The sequence below is a fragment of the Pelmatolapia mariae genome, linkage group LG5 (genome assembly GCF_036321145.2).
Source record: "Pelmatolapia mariae isolate MD_Pm_ZW linkage group LG5, Pm_UMD_F_2, whole genome shotgun sequence".
Lineage (NCBI taxonomy): Eukaryota > Metazoa > Chordata > Actinopteri > Cichliformes > Cichlidae > Pelmatolapia > Pelmatolapia mariae.
Genome location: NC_086231.1, coordinates 360123 through 377500, shown reverse-complemented (window position 1 = coordinate 377500; position 17378 = coordinate 360123). Strand labels below are relative to the sequence as shown.

Genomic DNA, 17378 nt, shown 5'->3' with positions numbered 1-17378 from the left:
CTCAGCTGACTGCTGGTTTCCAACCTTATAAACAGCACATTTATAAACAATGAGCTGGACAGCCCATTGTTCCTTCAGTGGGCTGGTTTCAGTCATCATGCAAATGTACAGATGAAACGTTTCTCCCACGGAAAACGTCCAGATGAACAGAATCAACTTTCGGAGAAACGATGTGAAAGTCTTTGAACTTGTGTAGCGTGACACACAGAGCGTCACAGCTTTGTAATTCCACATCGCTGTGATTCACTGGTGTGTGTGTCTGTGTGTGTGTTACCTCCTCCAGCTTCTTGTGTCTCTTCAGCAGTTCGGCCTCCAGAGGAGAAACCTTCCTGCGAGCCTCGTCCTCCTCCTTCCTCTGTTTGATCAGCTGATCTCTCCTCCTGGACTCCAGCACCCGCTGCAGCTCGGGCTTCATTTCCACACTGACCCCCGCTCTGCGCGCACACAGACACACACACACATACACAATTCAGACTGTGTGTGTGTGTGTGCAGCATTCGGCTCTCCTCATGAATCATTCACGCCGCTCGCCTCCTCTTTTCCAGGAGCCTTTAACTTCTTTGTGTTTCAGGCCTGGAGCTTAAATAAAGTTGTTTTGTGCCTCGCTGCTCCTCCTGAATGAGGTGAGAACTTTCCCAGCGTCCTCGGCGGTCAGAGGCCTGGGAGGCAGGAGGCTGTTGCTTAGCAGCGCCTGCTTCACAAACCCCTCACGGCCCAGGCTCGACCGCAGCGACGCCATTTAAATGGCCAAATGCTGATTGGTCAGCGGGTGTCAGGTAAACCCGAGGACACACGGCAGCGGTTGAGCGATGTTGAGCTCTGAATACAAGTGACGACACCGTCCTGCTGACAGTGGAAGCAACAAATGAGCTTTTGACACAAACGCGTTCCTGTCACATGAACGAGTTCTGGTCATGTGACAGGAACTCGGTGACGTGGTCACGCGGGGAAAGAATCTCAGCTCGGCCTGATTCTCTGTTTCCAGGCTTTCGTTAGAGAGGTCTTTTATTTGACTTCAGGAAGTGTGATCAGTGATTAGACATGTGAGTGTGACCTTCACTCACTGGCGCTCTGCCGGCAGCATCAATAACACGCTCAGTATATCAGAAACATCACTAATGACACTTCCCTGAAATATGATCTAAATCTGAGGCTCCATCAACCCCAACTCCCACAACTAAAAAACATCTTTTCCACAAATGTTTCCATGAAATCCATCTCTAATAATCTAAAAACACATCTCTGACTGCGTCCTGAGACACAGGCGGGTTCAGAGGGGTTTATAGTTCAGATGCGTGACTCGAGTTCAAACTTTCAGCTTTCATACTCGAACATGAGTGGATTTAAACAGTCTGAATAAAGCTGAAGGTGGGAGCTTCAGTCACGCTGTCTGACCCCACCCCTTCTTCTTCCTCTTCATTCTTTGCAAAATTAAAACTAATCAGAGCGTTACCGTTTGTAACTGCTCAGCAGCTCGCGGTGAAGCTCCTGGTGACTCTTCGAAGCTTTGACTGGATTCACCAGCTTCTTGGGTTTGATGAGGTCCGCGTCCTCGTCCCCCTCCAGGTAATCCGGCCGGGGTACGAAGACGGCAACCGGGGACGACTTCCCATGGACGCCTTCGGAGCCGTGCTGCTGCAGGCTGGCATATGCTGATGCTACAGACACAAAGAGGACACAAAATGTTAGAGAGAACAAATCATAGCGCCACCTACTGGACAAACTGCAACCCCCAGCAGATGCTAGCAGGATATCATACATCCTGAAACATCTTCACAGTCCAATCACAGCAGCTGAGAAAAGCCTCATTCCCTGTGTTTCTGCTCACTCTGTAAATGTGTCCCCGTTCCCAAAACATCATTAATACTGTCCCTTTAAAACTTCCCCACTGGAAAAGTCCGGACTGTGTTTAAATGTCCTTGCTTTAGAGAAACGTCTTCACTGGGTCAGGTCTTGATAAGGTGCTGACAGATGTGTTTCAGACATTTTAATGCTTGTTTCAGGTGCGTTTCAGATGTATTTCAGGTGTGTTTCAGACATTTTCCAACTTGTTTCAAGTGTGTTTCAGATGTGTTTCAGATGTGTTTCAGTTGTGTTTCAGACATTTTCAGACTTGTTTCAGGCTTTTTTCAGATGTGTTTCAGACATTTTAATGCTTGTTTCAGGTGTGTTTCAGATGTATTTCAGGTGTGTTTCAGACATTTTCCAACTTGTTTCAAGTGTGTTTCAGATGTGTTTCAGTTGTGTTTCAGACATTTTCAGACTTGTTTCAGGCTTTTTTCAGATGTGTTTCAGACATTTTAATGCTTGTTACAGGTGTGTTTCAGATGTGTTTTAGGTGTGTTTCAGGCTTGTTTCAGATGTCTTTCAGGTTTGTGTTTGCTGAGTGTTGCTGGAAGGTTCTGAATTGAAGTTTGCAGCAGGCTCCGTGACTGACTTGCTCAGCTGTGAACATTGTGAGTGGTGTGAGATGTTTGCTGCTCACAGAGATCAGTGCTGCAGCTCAGTGCGCTCCTCCTGCCAGCCTTTCATTTCCTTCTACTGAACCTACTGACAAACTGCTACAGCAGTCCTTACAATCACAGGAGCTCAGAGAAGTTTCTGATGGTTATCCGCCATGTGCTACCTCACAAGCCCGTTCCTATTTGCTGCATCTACATCTGGAGACAGGGAGGCTGACAAAACAGCCGTCCACTTACTCTCTTCTGCGTGTCTAAGAGTGAACAGACATCCAGAGCTCGTTTCATTTTTCTGAAATATGAAGCTGGAAGGCAGGCTCTGGTTGCACTCAAGAAAGGGTCATTGTGCGGCGTGACCTGTCATGTGATCTGAATCCCAGGATATCCGAGGACGGGTTGGGTTCATTGTCCTTTCTCCTGTTTGACACAGATGCGCAGCCTGCAGGCCGGAAACTGAGGACGTCTGCCTCAAACACCCCAGCTCACAGACGCCATGAGCTGCTGCTAGCGCCCCCTGCTGGCTACACCTGCTCTGTAATAAGTCTGAAACACATCTGAAACGCATCTTAAACACGCACCTGAAACACATCTGAAACACACCTGAAACAAGCATTAAAATGTCTGAAACACATCTGAAACACACCTAAAACAAGTATTAAAATGTCTGAAACACACCTGAAACAAGCCTGAAACACCTCAAACACGCATAAAAATGTCGGAAACAAGCCTGAAACACATCTAACATGTCTGAAACACATCTGAAACAAGCCTGAAACAAGCATTAAAATGTCTGAAACACATCTGAAGCACACCCGAAGCAAGCATTAAAATGTCTGAAACACATCTGAAGCACACCCGAAGCAAGCATTAAAATGTCTGAAACACATCTGAAACACACCTGAAACAAGCATTAAAATGTCTGAAATACACCTGAAGCACATCTGAAACAAGCATTAAAATGTCTGAAACACACCTGAAACAAGTATTAAAATGTCTGAAACACATCTGAAACACACCTGAAACAAGCATTAAAATGTCTGAAATACATCTGAAACAAGTCTGAAACACACCTGAAACACACTTGAAACAAGTTGGAAAATGTCTGAAACACACCTGAAACAAGCATTAAAATGTCTGAAACAAATCTGAAACACACCTGAAACACACTTGAAACAAGTTGGAAAATGTCTGAAACACACCTGAAATAGATCTGAAACACACCTGAAACAAGCATTAAAATGTCTGAAACACATCTGTAATAAGTCTGAAACACATCTGAAACGCATCTTAAACACGCACCTGAAACACACCTGAAACAAGCATTAAAATGTCTGAAACACATCTGAAACACACCTGAAACAAGTATTAAAATGTCTGAAACACACCTGAAACAAGCCTGAAACACCTCAAACACGCATAAAAATGTCTGAAACATGTCTGAAACAAGCCTGAAACACATCTAACATGTCTGAAACACATCTGAAACAAGCATGAAACACCTCAAACACGCATAAAAATGTCTGAAACATGTCTGAAACAAGCCTGAAACACATCTAACATGTCTGAAACACACCCAAAACACACCTGAAACAAGCATTAAAATGTCTGAAACACATCTGAAGCACACCCGAAGCAAGCATTAAAATGTCTGAAACACATCTGAAACACACCTGAAACAAGCATTAAAATGTCTGAAATACACCTGAAGCACATCTGAAACAAGCATTAAAATGTCTGAAACACATCTGAAACACACCTGAAACAAGCATTAAAATGTCTGAAATACACCTGAAGCACACCTGAAACAAGTATTAAAATGTCTGAAACACATCTGAAACACACCTGAAACAAGCATTAAAATGTCTGAAATACATCTGAAACAAGTCTGAAACACACCTGAAACACACTTGAAACAAGTTGGAAAATGTCTGAAACACACCTGAAACAAGCATTAAAATGTCTGAAACAAATCTGAAACACACCTGAAACACACTTGAAACAAGTTGGAAAATGTCTGAAACACACCTGAAATAGATCTGAAACACACCTGAAACAAGCATTAAAATGTCTGAAACACATCTGTAATAAGTCTGAAACACATCTGAAACGCATCTTAAACACGCACCTGAAACACACCTGAAACAAGCATTAAAATGTCTGAAACACATCTGAAAAAAGCCTGAAACAAGTCTGAAACACACCTGAAACACACTTGAAACAAGTTGGAAAATGTCTGAAACACACCTGAAACAAGCATTAAAATGACTGAAACAAATCTGAAACACACCTGAAACACACTTGAAACAAGTTGGAAAATGTCTGAAACACACCTGAAATAGATCTGAAACACACCTGAAACAAGCATTAAAATGTCTGAAACACATCTGTAATAAGTCTGAAACACATCTGAAACGCATCTTAAACACGCACCTGAAACACACCTGAAACAAGCATTAAAATGTCTGAAACACATCTGAAAAAAGCCTGAAACAAGTCTGAAAATGTCTGAAACACATCTGAAACACACTTGAAACAAGTTGGAAAATGTCTGAAACACACCTAAAATACATCTGAAACACACCTGAAACAAGCCTGAAACACATATGAAAATGTCTGAAACAAGCCTGAAAAAGTTTGAAATGCACCTGAACGTGTGAAACAGGTCTGAAAATATGTGAAACACATCTAAAACACACCTGAAACAAGCATTAAAATGTCTAAAACACATCTGAAACACACCTGAAACAAGCATTAAAATGTCTGAAACACGTCTGAAACAAGCCTGAAACACATCTGAAAATGTCTGAAACACATCGGAAACAAGTCTGAAACAAGCCTGAAACAAGCATTAAAATGTCTGAAACATATATGAAACAAGCCTGAAACAAGTTTGAAAATGTCTGAAACACGTCTGAAACAAGCCTGAAACACATATGAAAATGTCTGAAACAAGCCTGAAAAAGGTTGAAATGCGCCTGAACGTGTGAAACAGGTCTGAAAATATGTGAAACACATCTGAAACACATCTAAAACACACCTGAAACAAGCATTAAAATGTCTAAAACACATCTGAAACACACCTGAAACAAGCATTAAAATGTCTGCAACACATCTGAAACAAGCCTGAAACAAGTCTGAAAATGTCTGAAAGAAGCCCGAAACACGTGTGAAACAGATCTGAAAATATCTGAAACACATTTGAAACAAGCCTGAAACACATCTGAAAATGTCTGAAACACATCGGAAACAAGTCTGAAACACATCTGAAACAAGCCTGAAACAAGCATTAAAATGTCTGAAACACATATGAAACAAGCCTGAAACAAGTCTGAAAATGTCTGAAACAAGTCTGAAAATGTCTGAAACACATCGGAAACAAGTCTGAAACACATCTGAAAATGTTTGAAACAAGCCTGAAACACATCTGAAAATGTCTGAAACACATCGGAAACAAGTCTGAAACACATCTGAAAATGTCTGAAACACATCGGAAACAAGTCTGAAACACATCTGAAAATGTCTGAAACACATCGGAAACAAGTCTGAAACACATCTGAAAATGTCTGAAACACATCGGAAACAAGTCTGAAACACATCTGAAAATGTCTGAAACAAGTCTGAAACACATCTGAAAATGTCTAAAACACATCGGAAACAAGTCTGAAACAAAAATGAAAATGTCTGAAACACATCAGAAACAAATCTGAAACACATCTGATACACAACTGAAACAAATATGAAAATGTCTGAAACAACCCTGAAAAAGCTTGAAACACCTGAAACGCGCCTGAACACTTGTGAAACGTGTCTGAAAATATCTGAATCACATCTGAAACAAGCCTGAAACACCTGAAATACCTGACCTCAGACGTTCACTCTTAAATACTGAACCACTGCATCGGATTTTAAGGAGTGAGACAATCAATTTGTAGAAGACACTGAGACACAGAAAACACTTCCTGTTTTGTGATTAGACCCCCACAGTTTATTCATTTGATCTTTTTGTGATGTAATCTTTTCGTTATTAATAGTTCCTGCTTGAGCTCAGTATATAATCTCCACATTTTATGTGTTAAATCCTAAAGGATTCTGAATGACCAGGGTTAAATTAAAAACAAACATGGTTAACAATGAGGTGCAGAAACCAGTGTCTGTGTACATCTTTTATGTACAGTGTATGACCTGAAGGCCACGCATTTTGAGTGTTATTAAAAACTTGTGGGACCCACAGAAGTTACAGTAACAGGGAGCTCTGCTGCTGAACTTTACCCGCCTCTCTCTGTTAGCTCAGTGTTTGTCTGCTGGACTTTGAGCCTTTCTGAGGTTTGTATTGATCGGAGGGGGGACGTGCAGACCGGAGCCTCTCTGTATCGACGTCCCCGTGAGTGCTGCCAATCTGGTTACAGCAAAGCGGACAACTTGAGCTCGAGTCTGAGGCCGGAGCCGCACCTCGGGAGGAAACGTGATCGCGCTGCTCTGTAACGGCAGGCCATAACGCATCTGCTCGTTTTTTCGCTCATCCTGAGGAAACGCCGCAGACTCTAAATCAGAGCAGACGAGCCGCTAAAAGGCTTGCTGAGGAAACGCCGCTTCCTGTCACAAACCTGATGATCAGCCATCAACACCACCATGAACACAGCCACCATGAATACAACCACCACCACCATCAACACCACTGACATCAACACTGAAGCTCTACATGACTCCTCGTTGCCGAGGCTAAAACTCAAGCAGAGGATGTGAACTCCCACTGCAGTCTGTCTGCATGCCAGCGGTGACTTCATCTTCATCAGCATTCGCTCCTCACAGCGCTTCATGAGCCGTGAGTGGCTCTGGTACAACGCAGCACCTCAATTACATAAGAAGATGCTGAACAGACAGGAGCAGCAACATGTCCACCACCACCACCATCATCCACACCACCATCATCATTATCATCCACACCACCACTATTATCATCATCCACATCACCACCATCATCATCATCATCCACACCACCACCATCATCATCCCCACCACCATCATCATCATCATCCACACCAACACTATTATCATCATCCACATCACCACCATCATCATCACCCACACCACCACCACCATCATCATCCACACCACCACCACCATCATCCACACCACCATCATCATCATCATCCACACCACCACCATCATCATCATCCACACCAACACTATTATCATCATCCACACCACCACCACCATCATCACCCACACCACCACCACCATCATCATCCACATCACCATCATCATCATCCACACCACCACCATCATCATCCACACCACCATCATCATCATCATCCACACCAACACTATTATCATCATCCACACCACCACCACCATCATCACCCACACCACCACCACCATCATCATCCACATCACCATCATCATCATCCACACCACCACCATCATCATCCACACCACCATCATCATCATCATCCACACCAACACTACTATCATCATCCACACCACCACCACCATCATCACCCACACCACCACCACCATCATCATCCGCATCACCATCATCATCATCGACACCACCACCATCATCATCATCCACACCACCACCACCATCATCATTCACACCACCATCATCATCACCCACACCACCACCACCACCATCATCCACACCACCACCATCATCATCCACACCACCATCATCATCATCCACACCACCACCACCATCATCCACACCACCACCATCATCATCCACACCACCACCATCATCATCCACACCACCATCATCATCATCCACACCACCACCACCATCATCATTCACATCACCATCATCATCATCCACACCACCACCACCATCATCATTCACATCACCATCATCATCCACACCACCACCATCATCATCATCCACACCACCATCATCATCATCCACACCACCACCATCATCATCATTCACACCACCACATCATCATCCCCACTACCACCATCATCATCCACACCACCACCACCATCATCCACACCACCACCATCATCATCATCCACACCACCATCATCATCATCCACACCACCACCACCATCATCCACACCACCACCATCATCATCCACACCACCACCATCATCATCCACACCACCACCATCATCATCATCCACACCACCACCATCATCATCCACACCACCATCATCATCATCCACACCACCACCATCATCATCATTCACACCACCACATCATCATCCCCACTACCACCATCATCATCCACACCACCACCACCATCATCCACACCACCACCATCATCATCATCCACACCACCACCACCATCATCCACACCACCACCATCATCATCCACACCACCACCACCATCATCCACACCACCACCATCATCATCATCCACACCACCATCATCATCATCCACACCACCACCACCATCATCCACACCACCACCATCATCATCCACACCACCATCATCATCATCCACACCACCACCACCATCATCCACACCACCACCATCATCATCCACACCATCATCATCATCCACACCACCACCACCATCATCCACACCACCATCATCATCATCCACACCACCATCATCATCATCCACACCACCATCATCATCATCCACACCACCATCATCATCATCCACACCACCACCATCAGCCGTGCTCTCAGAGCCTCACATAGTCAAACTTGAGCACAAACACAAACATGCAGAAATGTTTCTGATAGAAACACAAAGCTGATGAAGGCTCTATTTCCACTTTGGAGATGATAATTAAAACTTCCAGCTGTCATACTAAAGTCCTGTTTATTTTTAAAAGTTTTTTTTTTAGAGATGACGTCACAGCTTAATGATAACTTTAGTGAAAAGCATTACAAGTGTGAATGACGTCAGTCTGAGCTTGTTTCTCCATTTGTGGAGTAAAAGATTCAAAAAGCTGGGAGCTGACTTTCCTCAGCATGAATCTGATCTGAGAGCAGCTGACAGCCTCACAGCTCGATCCTCAGCTCTGTCCACGGCCGGGTCTTACCGGACTTCACCACCCTCCCCTGGGCAGTGCTGGGCTCCATGCTACCGGAGCTCCTCTGCTCCTCTGCTCCTGCTCTCCTGCTCAGCTCAAAGCCAGGCGGCGGTCACGTGGCACGTGGACTGCCCCTCCTCCTCGGGACCGCTTCCCACGCTGCTCCTATTCATCAGCCAGCGGCTCCACCCAGCCTGAAATCCCGCTGCCACCCTGATGGGGGCGCTGACTCTCACTGCAGCCTGGAGCAGACTCTCAGTGTGGGTTGCATGCGAACCACGAAGATAAATAATGATGATCTCACAACATTTAATCTGACATTTATCTTTAATATTCACACTTCCTGTCGGCGACTTTAAACACTTTTGTTCTTCTTGCCGACATTGTCACTTTATCAATGCTGGTCATCATGCTCTTTGCTGCTAAAGTATTTATTTATACCCAGTGTTGGGGAGTAACGGAATACATGTACCGCCGTTACGTATTTAGAATACAAAATATGAGTAACTGTATTCCGTTACAGTTACCGTTTAAAAAGGTGGTATTCAGAATACAGTTACTTTGTTGAAATAAATGGATTACACGGCGGTACTTTCCTGTTTCATATTGTCGCGGGTCAGGACTGTTTGGGTTTGTTTGACAGCTACGCTCTGTTGTTCCAGGCGGCAGCGTTACGGTTGCCATGGTTACAGGGTGACGCTCTCTCTCTCTGCGTGTTTCCTGGGTGACAGAGCGCTTTTTTGTTGTTGTTGTTGTGCTAAGCTAAAAGGCAGAATGCTACAGGCATGGCCCTAAAGAATGTAGCCTCATGGGCAGTGTAGTCCGTGCTGCAGCGAGAATGGACTACCATACACGTTATGTGTCTGTGAGCGAGGGAGGGAGAGAAAGGAAAAGTCCGAGCTGTCACGGAGCACAAACGGGAGCTGGGAGCATGTAAATATAATAATAACCACTGCAGCCAAGAAGAGTGCCTGACGAGCCCAGCTGTAAGTAAGCTATTAAGACTCGACTGTACACCGTGTTCGTGTTTTCCTCTGAAACAATAAGTTCCGTTGGAGCAGCCTTTCAACGCCTCTCTCTGTCTCTGCTAGCAAAGTTGACCCAGACAACAAAGTAAAGCTAGTTTTCAGCTACGAGCCCGACACGAACCCACCGTATTAGCCAGAGGTCCCTTTACTACTGTTCGGAGCTGCGGACCTTCAGTAACAGTAATAAATCACAGCAATAGTACATTCACGTAGTTGTAAACAGCATGATAATATATTAAGTAATCCAAAGTATTCAGAATACGTTACCCTCATTGAGTAACGTAACGGAATACGTTACAGAATACATTTTGGGGCATGTATTCGGTATTCTGTAATGGAATACATTTTAAAAGTAACCTTCCCAACACTGTTTATACCTACACTCTATGCCCATACTCCATACTGGTACTCAGGTTGTTGCACTCTACTTATTGTATTATTTATCGTATTGTTTTATTACTTGTTATTCTGTTTGTTAAAAAACAAACAAAAAAAACAACTATTCATTTATTTTTTATTAAAAAAAAAAAATTGTTTCTTCATTATTTGGTTTCTTTTCGCTCCGGGACCGTGTGCACATAATTTCTTTCCACCTCATGTTAACATGTGATGCAAATGACAATAAAGCTCCTTGAATGCTGCATGGACAGATCTGTGACATCATCAAGCCTGACGTCAGGTTTATCTTTGATAGAAACTGTGAACAGTTGACTTTATTCTTGTTTTCAGTCACATGGTCCAACCCTGACCAATCACAGCTGTGTGAGTTACACCTGTGCGCATGTTGAATTCATTTATATTTCTAACTATGGCGTACGGTGGCCCCGAAGGTTCAAACACAGCAAAAAGAAAACATGTCGGGAAGAAGTTTGATCATCAGCTTCATGTTCCTCTGGGCCATCACACACACACACACACACACACAATCACTCTCACACACACACACACACACACACACACACACAACAAAGACTCTGGTAAGGGAGGGGTGGTGGGCTCTGTGCCTCAGGACTGGTGCCATAACAGCAGAGTTGTAAACAGTCACTGCCCACCAGACTTGGAGGCCAGGCCTTTTTATCTAGCCATAGTTACCATTGTTTACATCCCCCCCACCCCCCGCGAATGCCAATGTTACCTCAGCACTCAATCACTTTCAACTTATCATCAGTAAACAGCAGAGAGAGCACCCAACCCCCAAAAGCAGCCTCAATGAATGGAGAACCGGAAGAGCTGCATGAGGATGCTCTTCATGGACTACAGCTCAGCGTTCAACAACATAATCCCAAACATCGATCCCAGATCCGCCCTGTCACCTGCTCCTGGATCAAAGACTTTCTCACCAACCGGCCTCAATCAGGTCGACTCAATCCAATTTTCAGTCGCATCAAGGAGCTTTTTATTCTAAGGTAGACCCTACAATAATACATACAGAGAAAAACCCAACAATCATATGACCCCCTATGAGCAAGCACTTTGGTGACAGTGAGACCTAACCCTAACACCCAGTGCATCATGGGAATCCCCCGGCAGCCTATTGCAGCATAACTAAGGGAGGATTCAGGGTCACCTGGTCCAGCCCTAACTATATGCTTTAGCAAAAAGGAAAGTTTGAAGCCTAATCTTGAAAGTAGAGATAGTGTCTGTCTCCTGAATCCAAACTGGAAGCTGGTTCCACAGAAGAGGGGCCTGAAAACTGAAGGCTCTGCCTCCCATTCTACTTTTAAATACTCTAGGAACAACAAGTAAGCCTGCAGTGTGAGAGCGAAGTGCTCTAATAGGGTGATATGGTACTACAAGGTCATTAAGATAAGATGGGGCCTGATTATTTAAGACCTTGTATGTGAGGAGCAGGATTTTGAATTCTGGATTTAACAGGAAGCCAATGAAGGGAAGCCAATACAGGAGAAATCTGCTCTCTCTTTCTAGTCCCTGTCAGGACTCTTGCTGCAGCATTTTGGATTAACTGAAGGCTTTTCAGGGAGTTTTTAGGACTTCCTGATAATAATGAATTACAGTAGTCCAGCCTGGAAGTAATAAATGCATGAACTAGTTTTTCAGCGTCACTCTGAGACAGGATATTTCTAACTTTAGAGATGTTGCACAAATGGAAGAAAGCAGTCTTACATATTTGTTTAATATGTGCATTGAAGGACATGTCCTGGTCAAAAATGACTCCAAGGTTCCTCACAGTGTTACTGGAGGCCAAGGTAATGCCATCCAGAGTAAGAATCTGGTTAGATACCATATTTCTAAGATTTTCAGGGCCGAGTACAATAACCTCAGTTTGATCTGAGTTAAGAAGCAGAAAGTTAGCGGCCATCCCGGTCTTTATGTCTTTAAGACATTCCTGCAGTTTAACTAATTGGTGTGTGTTATCTGGCTTCATGGACAGATAGAGCTGGGTGTCATCAGCATAGCAGTGAAAATGTATGCTATGTCTTCTAATGATACTGCCTAAGGGAAGCATGTATAATGTAAACAGAATTGGTCCTAGCACTGAACCCTGTGGAACTCCATAATTAACCTCAGTGTGTGAAGAGGACTCTCCATTTACATGCACAAACTGGAGTCTATTAGATAGATATGATACAAACCACTGCAGTGCAGTACCTGTAATACCTACAGCGCGCTCTAATCGCTCTAATAGGATATTATGGTCGACAGTATGGAACGCTGCACTGAGGTCTAGCAGGACAAGCACAGAGATGAGTCCACTGTCAGAGGCCATAAGAAGATCATTTGTAACCTTCACTAAAGCTGTTTCTGTGCTGTGATGAGCTCTGAAACCTGACTGAAACTCTTCAAATAAGCCATTCCTCTGCAGATGATCTGTTAGCTGTTTGACAACTACTCTTTCAAGGATGTTTGATATGAAAGGAAGGTTGGAGATTGGCCTATAATTAGCTAAGACTGCTGGGTCTAGAGATGCTTTTTAAGTAAAGGTTTAACTACAGCCAGCTTGAAGGCCTGTGGTACATAGCTGATTATTAGAGATAGGTTGATCATATTTAAGATTGAAGCATTAATTAATACTCCCTTATAATAAACCCTCATCACTCAGGCCACTCACACACAGACTCTATTCAGACCAAGTCCTTTTGGACTACCTCCAAGCACTTTGCAACTTATAAATATTTTATTCTGGTACAGTTGGTGTCGAGCACCCACAGTTTTGTTGTACATGTACAATGACAATAAAAGGCTATTCTATTCTATTCTATTCTAGAACAGGTCTGTGACATTGGCTGCTCACAGGTTGTACCGCCTTTATTACCTGAGACGGCCTAACTCACCTTTGCTGTTTGGCTGCTTTCCATTTGTCACACTGTGCGGCTGCTTCGGCAGAGCCTGATGGTCAATGTTATACGCCTTCTGCAAAACAAAGAAGAAAGGCTCATCATTTAGCTGAAGAGGAGGATGAGATCAGCGGGGAATGGCCAACTTAGGCTAAGAACAAGAGAAAAAGAAACACACGCAGTGACTCCAGGTGTTTGAAAATCCCCGAACCTGGCAAAATCAGGTAAAACAGGAACAAGTGCAGTCACAGCTTCAAGCTTCCATTCACTCGTTTACTCACACAGGTGAGTCTCACAGGTGGAGATCCTGACACCTCACTGCTAAAAGCTTTCTCTGTTTTTATCCTCCTCTGACAGAAGAACCAACACTGAGACAGCAGGAACAACGAGAGCTCCAACTGAACTTTCACAGTAAAAGCATCAGATTATTACTGATCACTGATCACAGAGACAGCCAGTCTCGTGTGTGTGAGATCACCCTCAGAAACTTCAGCTGCTGCTGCCACCTTAATGATCCACCTGACATCACTTCATCAGTCAGCTGACCCAGAATCAGCTGATCTCAGGTTTTTGGGGGTGAAAGGGTTAAACAGTCCGGGTCAGAGCGAGAAAACACGAGCCAACAACATCAGAAAGATTTGAATCCAAAAATAAGAACAAAGACACTTTCACCAGTTTTCACAATGAAAAACAAACATGATGAAGTGAGAAAGACGCAGCTGCACCTGTGCTCAGGTCACTAGCTTCTGACCAGAGGTCTGAGTCTCTGGGTTCCTGTAGCAACAGACGAAAGCTGAAGTAATAAAACACGCTGTGATTGGCTCTGGAGGACCGTTTCTGCAGCTCAGGCTGAAGAAGAGCCGAGGCACACCTGTGTGTGAAGAACAGGTGTGTTAGAGACTTTGGCACAGATGTGAAGAAGAGCAGCTAAGATGAGCGCTCCGGCCGCTGCTGGAAAGGGAATAGGAAGCAGAAGACCACCGGAACCCTGAGGACTGTCTGCCCCCTGCTGGACTCTCGGCAGTGGTACAGCTGCAGCTCCGAGGCCGGGGTCAGCGGTGAGGGGGGCTGTAGCAGGTTAGCATTAGCACCAACTAGCATCATCTGATCGAGCAAGGAATGTGATTGGACCGCAGGCCAAAACACATCTCACAGCTGTGTGTGAGCTTCCACTCTGACCTCTGACCTCATCACTTTGATCTTTCCCTGCTGCTTCACTCACTGCTGGACCTTAATCTGCCCGACTAAAGACACACACTCACACACACAAACAGATACACACACAGACACACAAACACAAACCGTGTGTTTGTGTGTGGTAATTTGAACACCATGGCTACCCCCCCCCCCCCAGATAAATCCGGACCTCTCCTCTCAGATCGTTCCTGAAACTCGATGCTCCAAGCCCGTCTCCACCTGCTGCACTGAAAACAGACAAACCTCTAGCCCCGCCTCCTCTCAGCTGCTCTTCAGCCTCGCCGACAGCTGCGCCGCCTCATAACTCGGATACCTGCGAGAGCTCGGCTTTCCTATAAGGTCGCATTCCCGCTGTCTCCTCCCCTGTGGAATTCCACTCTGCAGTCATCCTCACCCTGATCGGAGAGGCGTACGATTGGCCTTCGTCCTCTCTCAGGCTTGCTCAGTTCCCACCTGGCTAAAGCTCTCAGGTGAGAGCAGGTGCTCCTTTGTTCTGAGGTGTTTCGAAGCCAAACATGAATCGCAGGAAATCATCTGAACGAGTTAAAAACCTGTAAATAAACGATGTGCAGTACCAAGCCTCTCTCACTCTGACCTCAGAATAACTCACTTCCTGTGCTCGAGGTGGATCAGCTGATTCAGGTTGGACGCTCTTAGGTGTTTTTTGTAAAGCGGTGCTTTTTCCAAATATTCAAATAAAAGTTTCTGAAACGATTTCTGACCTCTGCTCATGAGGTCATGTGACTCATTCAGTTTCTCTGAAAGTCGAACCTTACGGAGCAGGTGATGAACGTCTGGAGCCAGGTGATCTGAGACATGATCCAGGTGAGCGTTCGACGCTAAAGAACTGGAACCTCCACGCAAAAACCTTGTTTATCCTCAGAGATTCTGAAACACTCGTACGGTGGCAGGTTGTGATTTCAATCAGCAACAATAAACAGCTCATCTTTCATTTTATCTGCCAGCTTCTGCTGAATTTAGGTGCCATCAGAGGTGAACTTCTAACTGATGTCCAGCAGGGGGCGACTCACCTGGAAGTCTGCTTGCATAGAAGCTCATCAGGAAGATGTTTACTGACGAGTTTATGGTGTCAGTCACTGCTTTTAGGTCTGACTGAATAAAACATAAAACTCATTTTGGTCCCATTCAGAGGAGGAAGTAGGAAACAGGGAGTAGGAGAATGTCGTGCAGCGTCTCGCTCCTCGGTCAGATTCTTCACGTCCCATCTCAAAACACAAAGATGGAACGGGAAAACGCTCAGCTCAAGGTGTGATAACTTCCCTGACCAACGGGTAGCATCACATGGGCCATCTTTTACCTACAGTCTGTTGCCTTCAGGAGCTGTTCTGGACTGCTGTAGGCTCACAGACTCACGGTGATGTCAGTCACTAATCTGTTTTTATATCCTTTCATTTATCACATCTAAAAATGGCGGCTCGCGGCAGTCTCGACCGCAGCGCCAAACGGCTTCATCTGAAGGCGACCAGCCCTCGCCCACAGCGCCATCAGGTGCTCTGCAGCACACCAAACACTCACACTAAAACCACAGAGTGCCTCAGATTCACTCCAGCAGGTACAGGTGAGCTCTTCGTCCCACCGATCTCTGATGTCTGCACCATGGATGGTGCTTACAGCCGTCCCCCACCCTGCACCACAGGGGTACCATTTTCCTTCAATTTGTCACCTGTCAGGACATTTAAAGCACACCTGCTGCAACCTTCATCGCGCAGAATGAATATCCTCACACATACATGCAGGTGATCACATGACCGAACACCAGATTTCTGAGTTTAAAGTGTTCGTGTGAGGATCTGATCAGAGTATTCTCACTAACTGTAAAGATGATCGGATCATTGATCAGCGCTTATCACTCACCTTCTTTCCATAAACTGCTCCCATGATCCTCGGAGCCCTGCTCAGGCCTCTCCCCGGCTCTGCGTCCTCCCCACAACTTCTCCTTCTTTTGCTTTTTCCCAGCAGCCTCGGCGCCCCCTCCTCCGCCTTCCCCTCCTCCTGCTCGCCCTGCTGCCTGGCAGCCTGACAGCCCGGTCGCTGGGCTCCGTTAACCCTCCAGACTGTGAGGCGACTCCGAAAACTTCATACCAGCAGGAACCAGAGAGGAGCGGCCAGCTGAGCACACGCAGTGTGACTGCGAGGAGGAGGAGGCCACCTGTTCCTGCCTGACTCCCTGCTTTCAGCTGTGAGGAGTTAAGGAGCTCCGGCTGGATTAAAGTAATCAGAGGAGACAGCAGAGCTTTAAGTCTCCTCCTTACCTCCTCTCAGAGGAGTGCAGACAGTCTGAGGAGTTCAGCGTTCGTACGAATGAAGTGAACCAGTGACACACATTTGAATATTAATGCTGCATATCGATCTGATACCGGCGCTGGTATCGGATCGATATTTGATTCTGTCCTCTG

General features: G+C 45.2%; 1 protein-coding gene across 1 annotated transcript in view; it reads right to left on the bottom strand.

Moving 5' to 3' along the window:
• si:ch211-236d3.4 (actin-associated protein FAM107A) overlaps positions 1-17048 on the bottom strand; it is a 20939-nt gene extending 3891 nt beyond the window's left edge. The window contains exons 1-4 of the mRNA XM_063472762.1: positions 16837-17048; positions 13762-13840; positions 1454-1658; positions 275-434 (exon numbers count right to left, since the gene is read on the bottom strand). Of these exons, the coding sequence (XP_063328832.1) occupies positions 275-434; positions 1454-1658; positions 13762-13840; positions 16837-16860 (468 nt within the window). The 5' untranslated portion in view covers positions 16861-17048. The remainder of the gene's footprint in view (positions 1-274; positions 435-1453; positions 1659-13761; positions 13841-16836) is intronic.
• Positions 17049-17378: the final 330 nt, after the last annotated feature.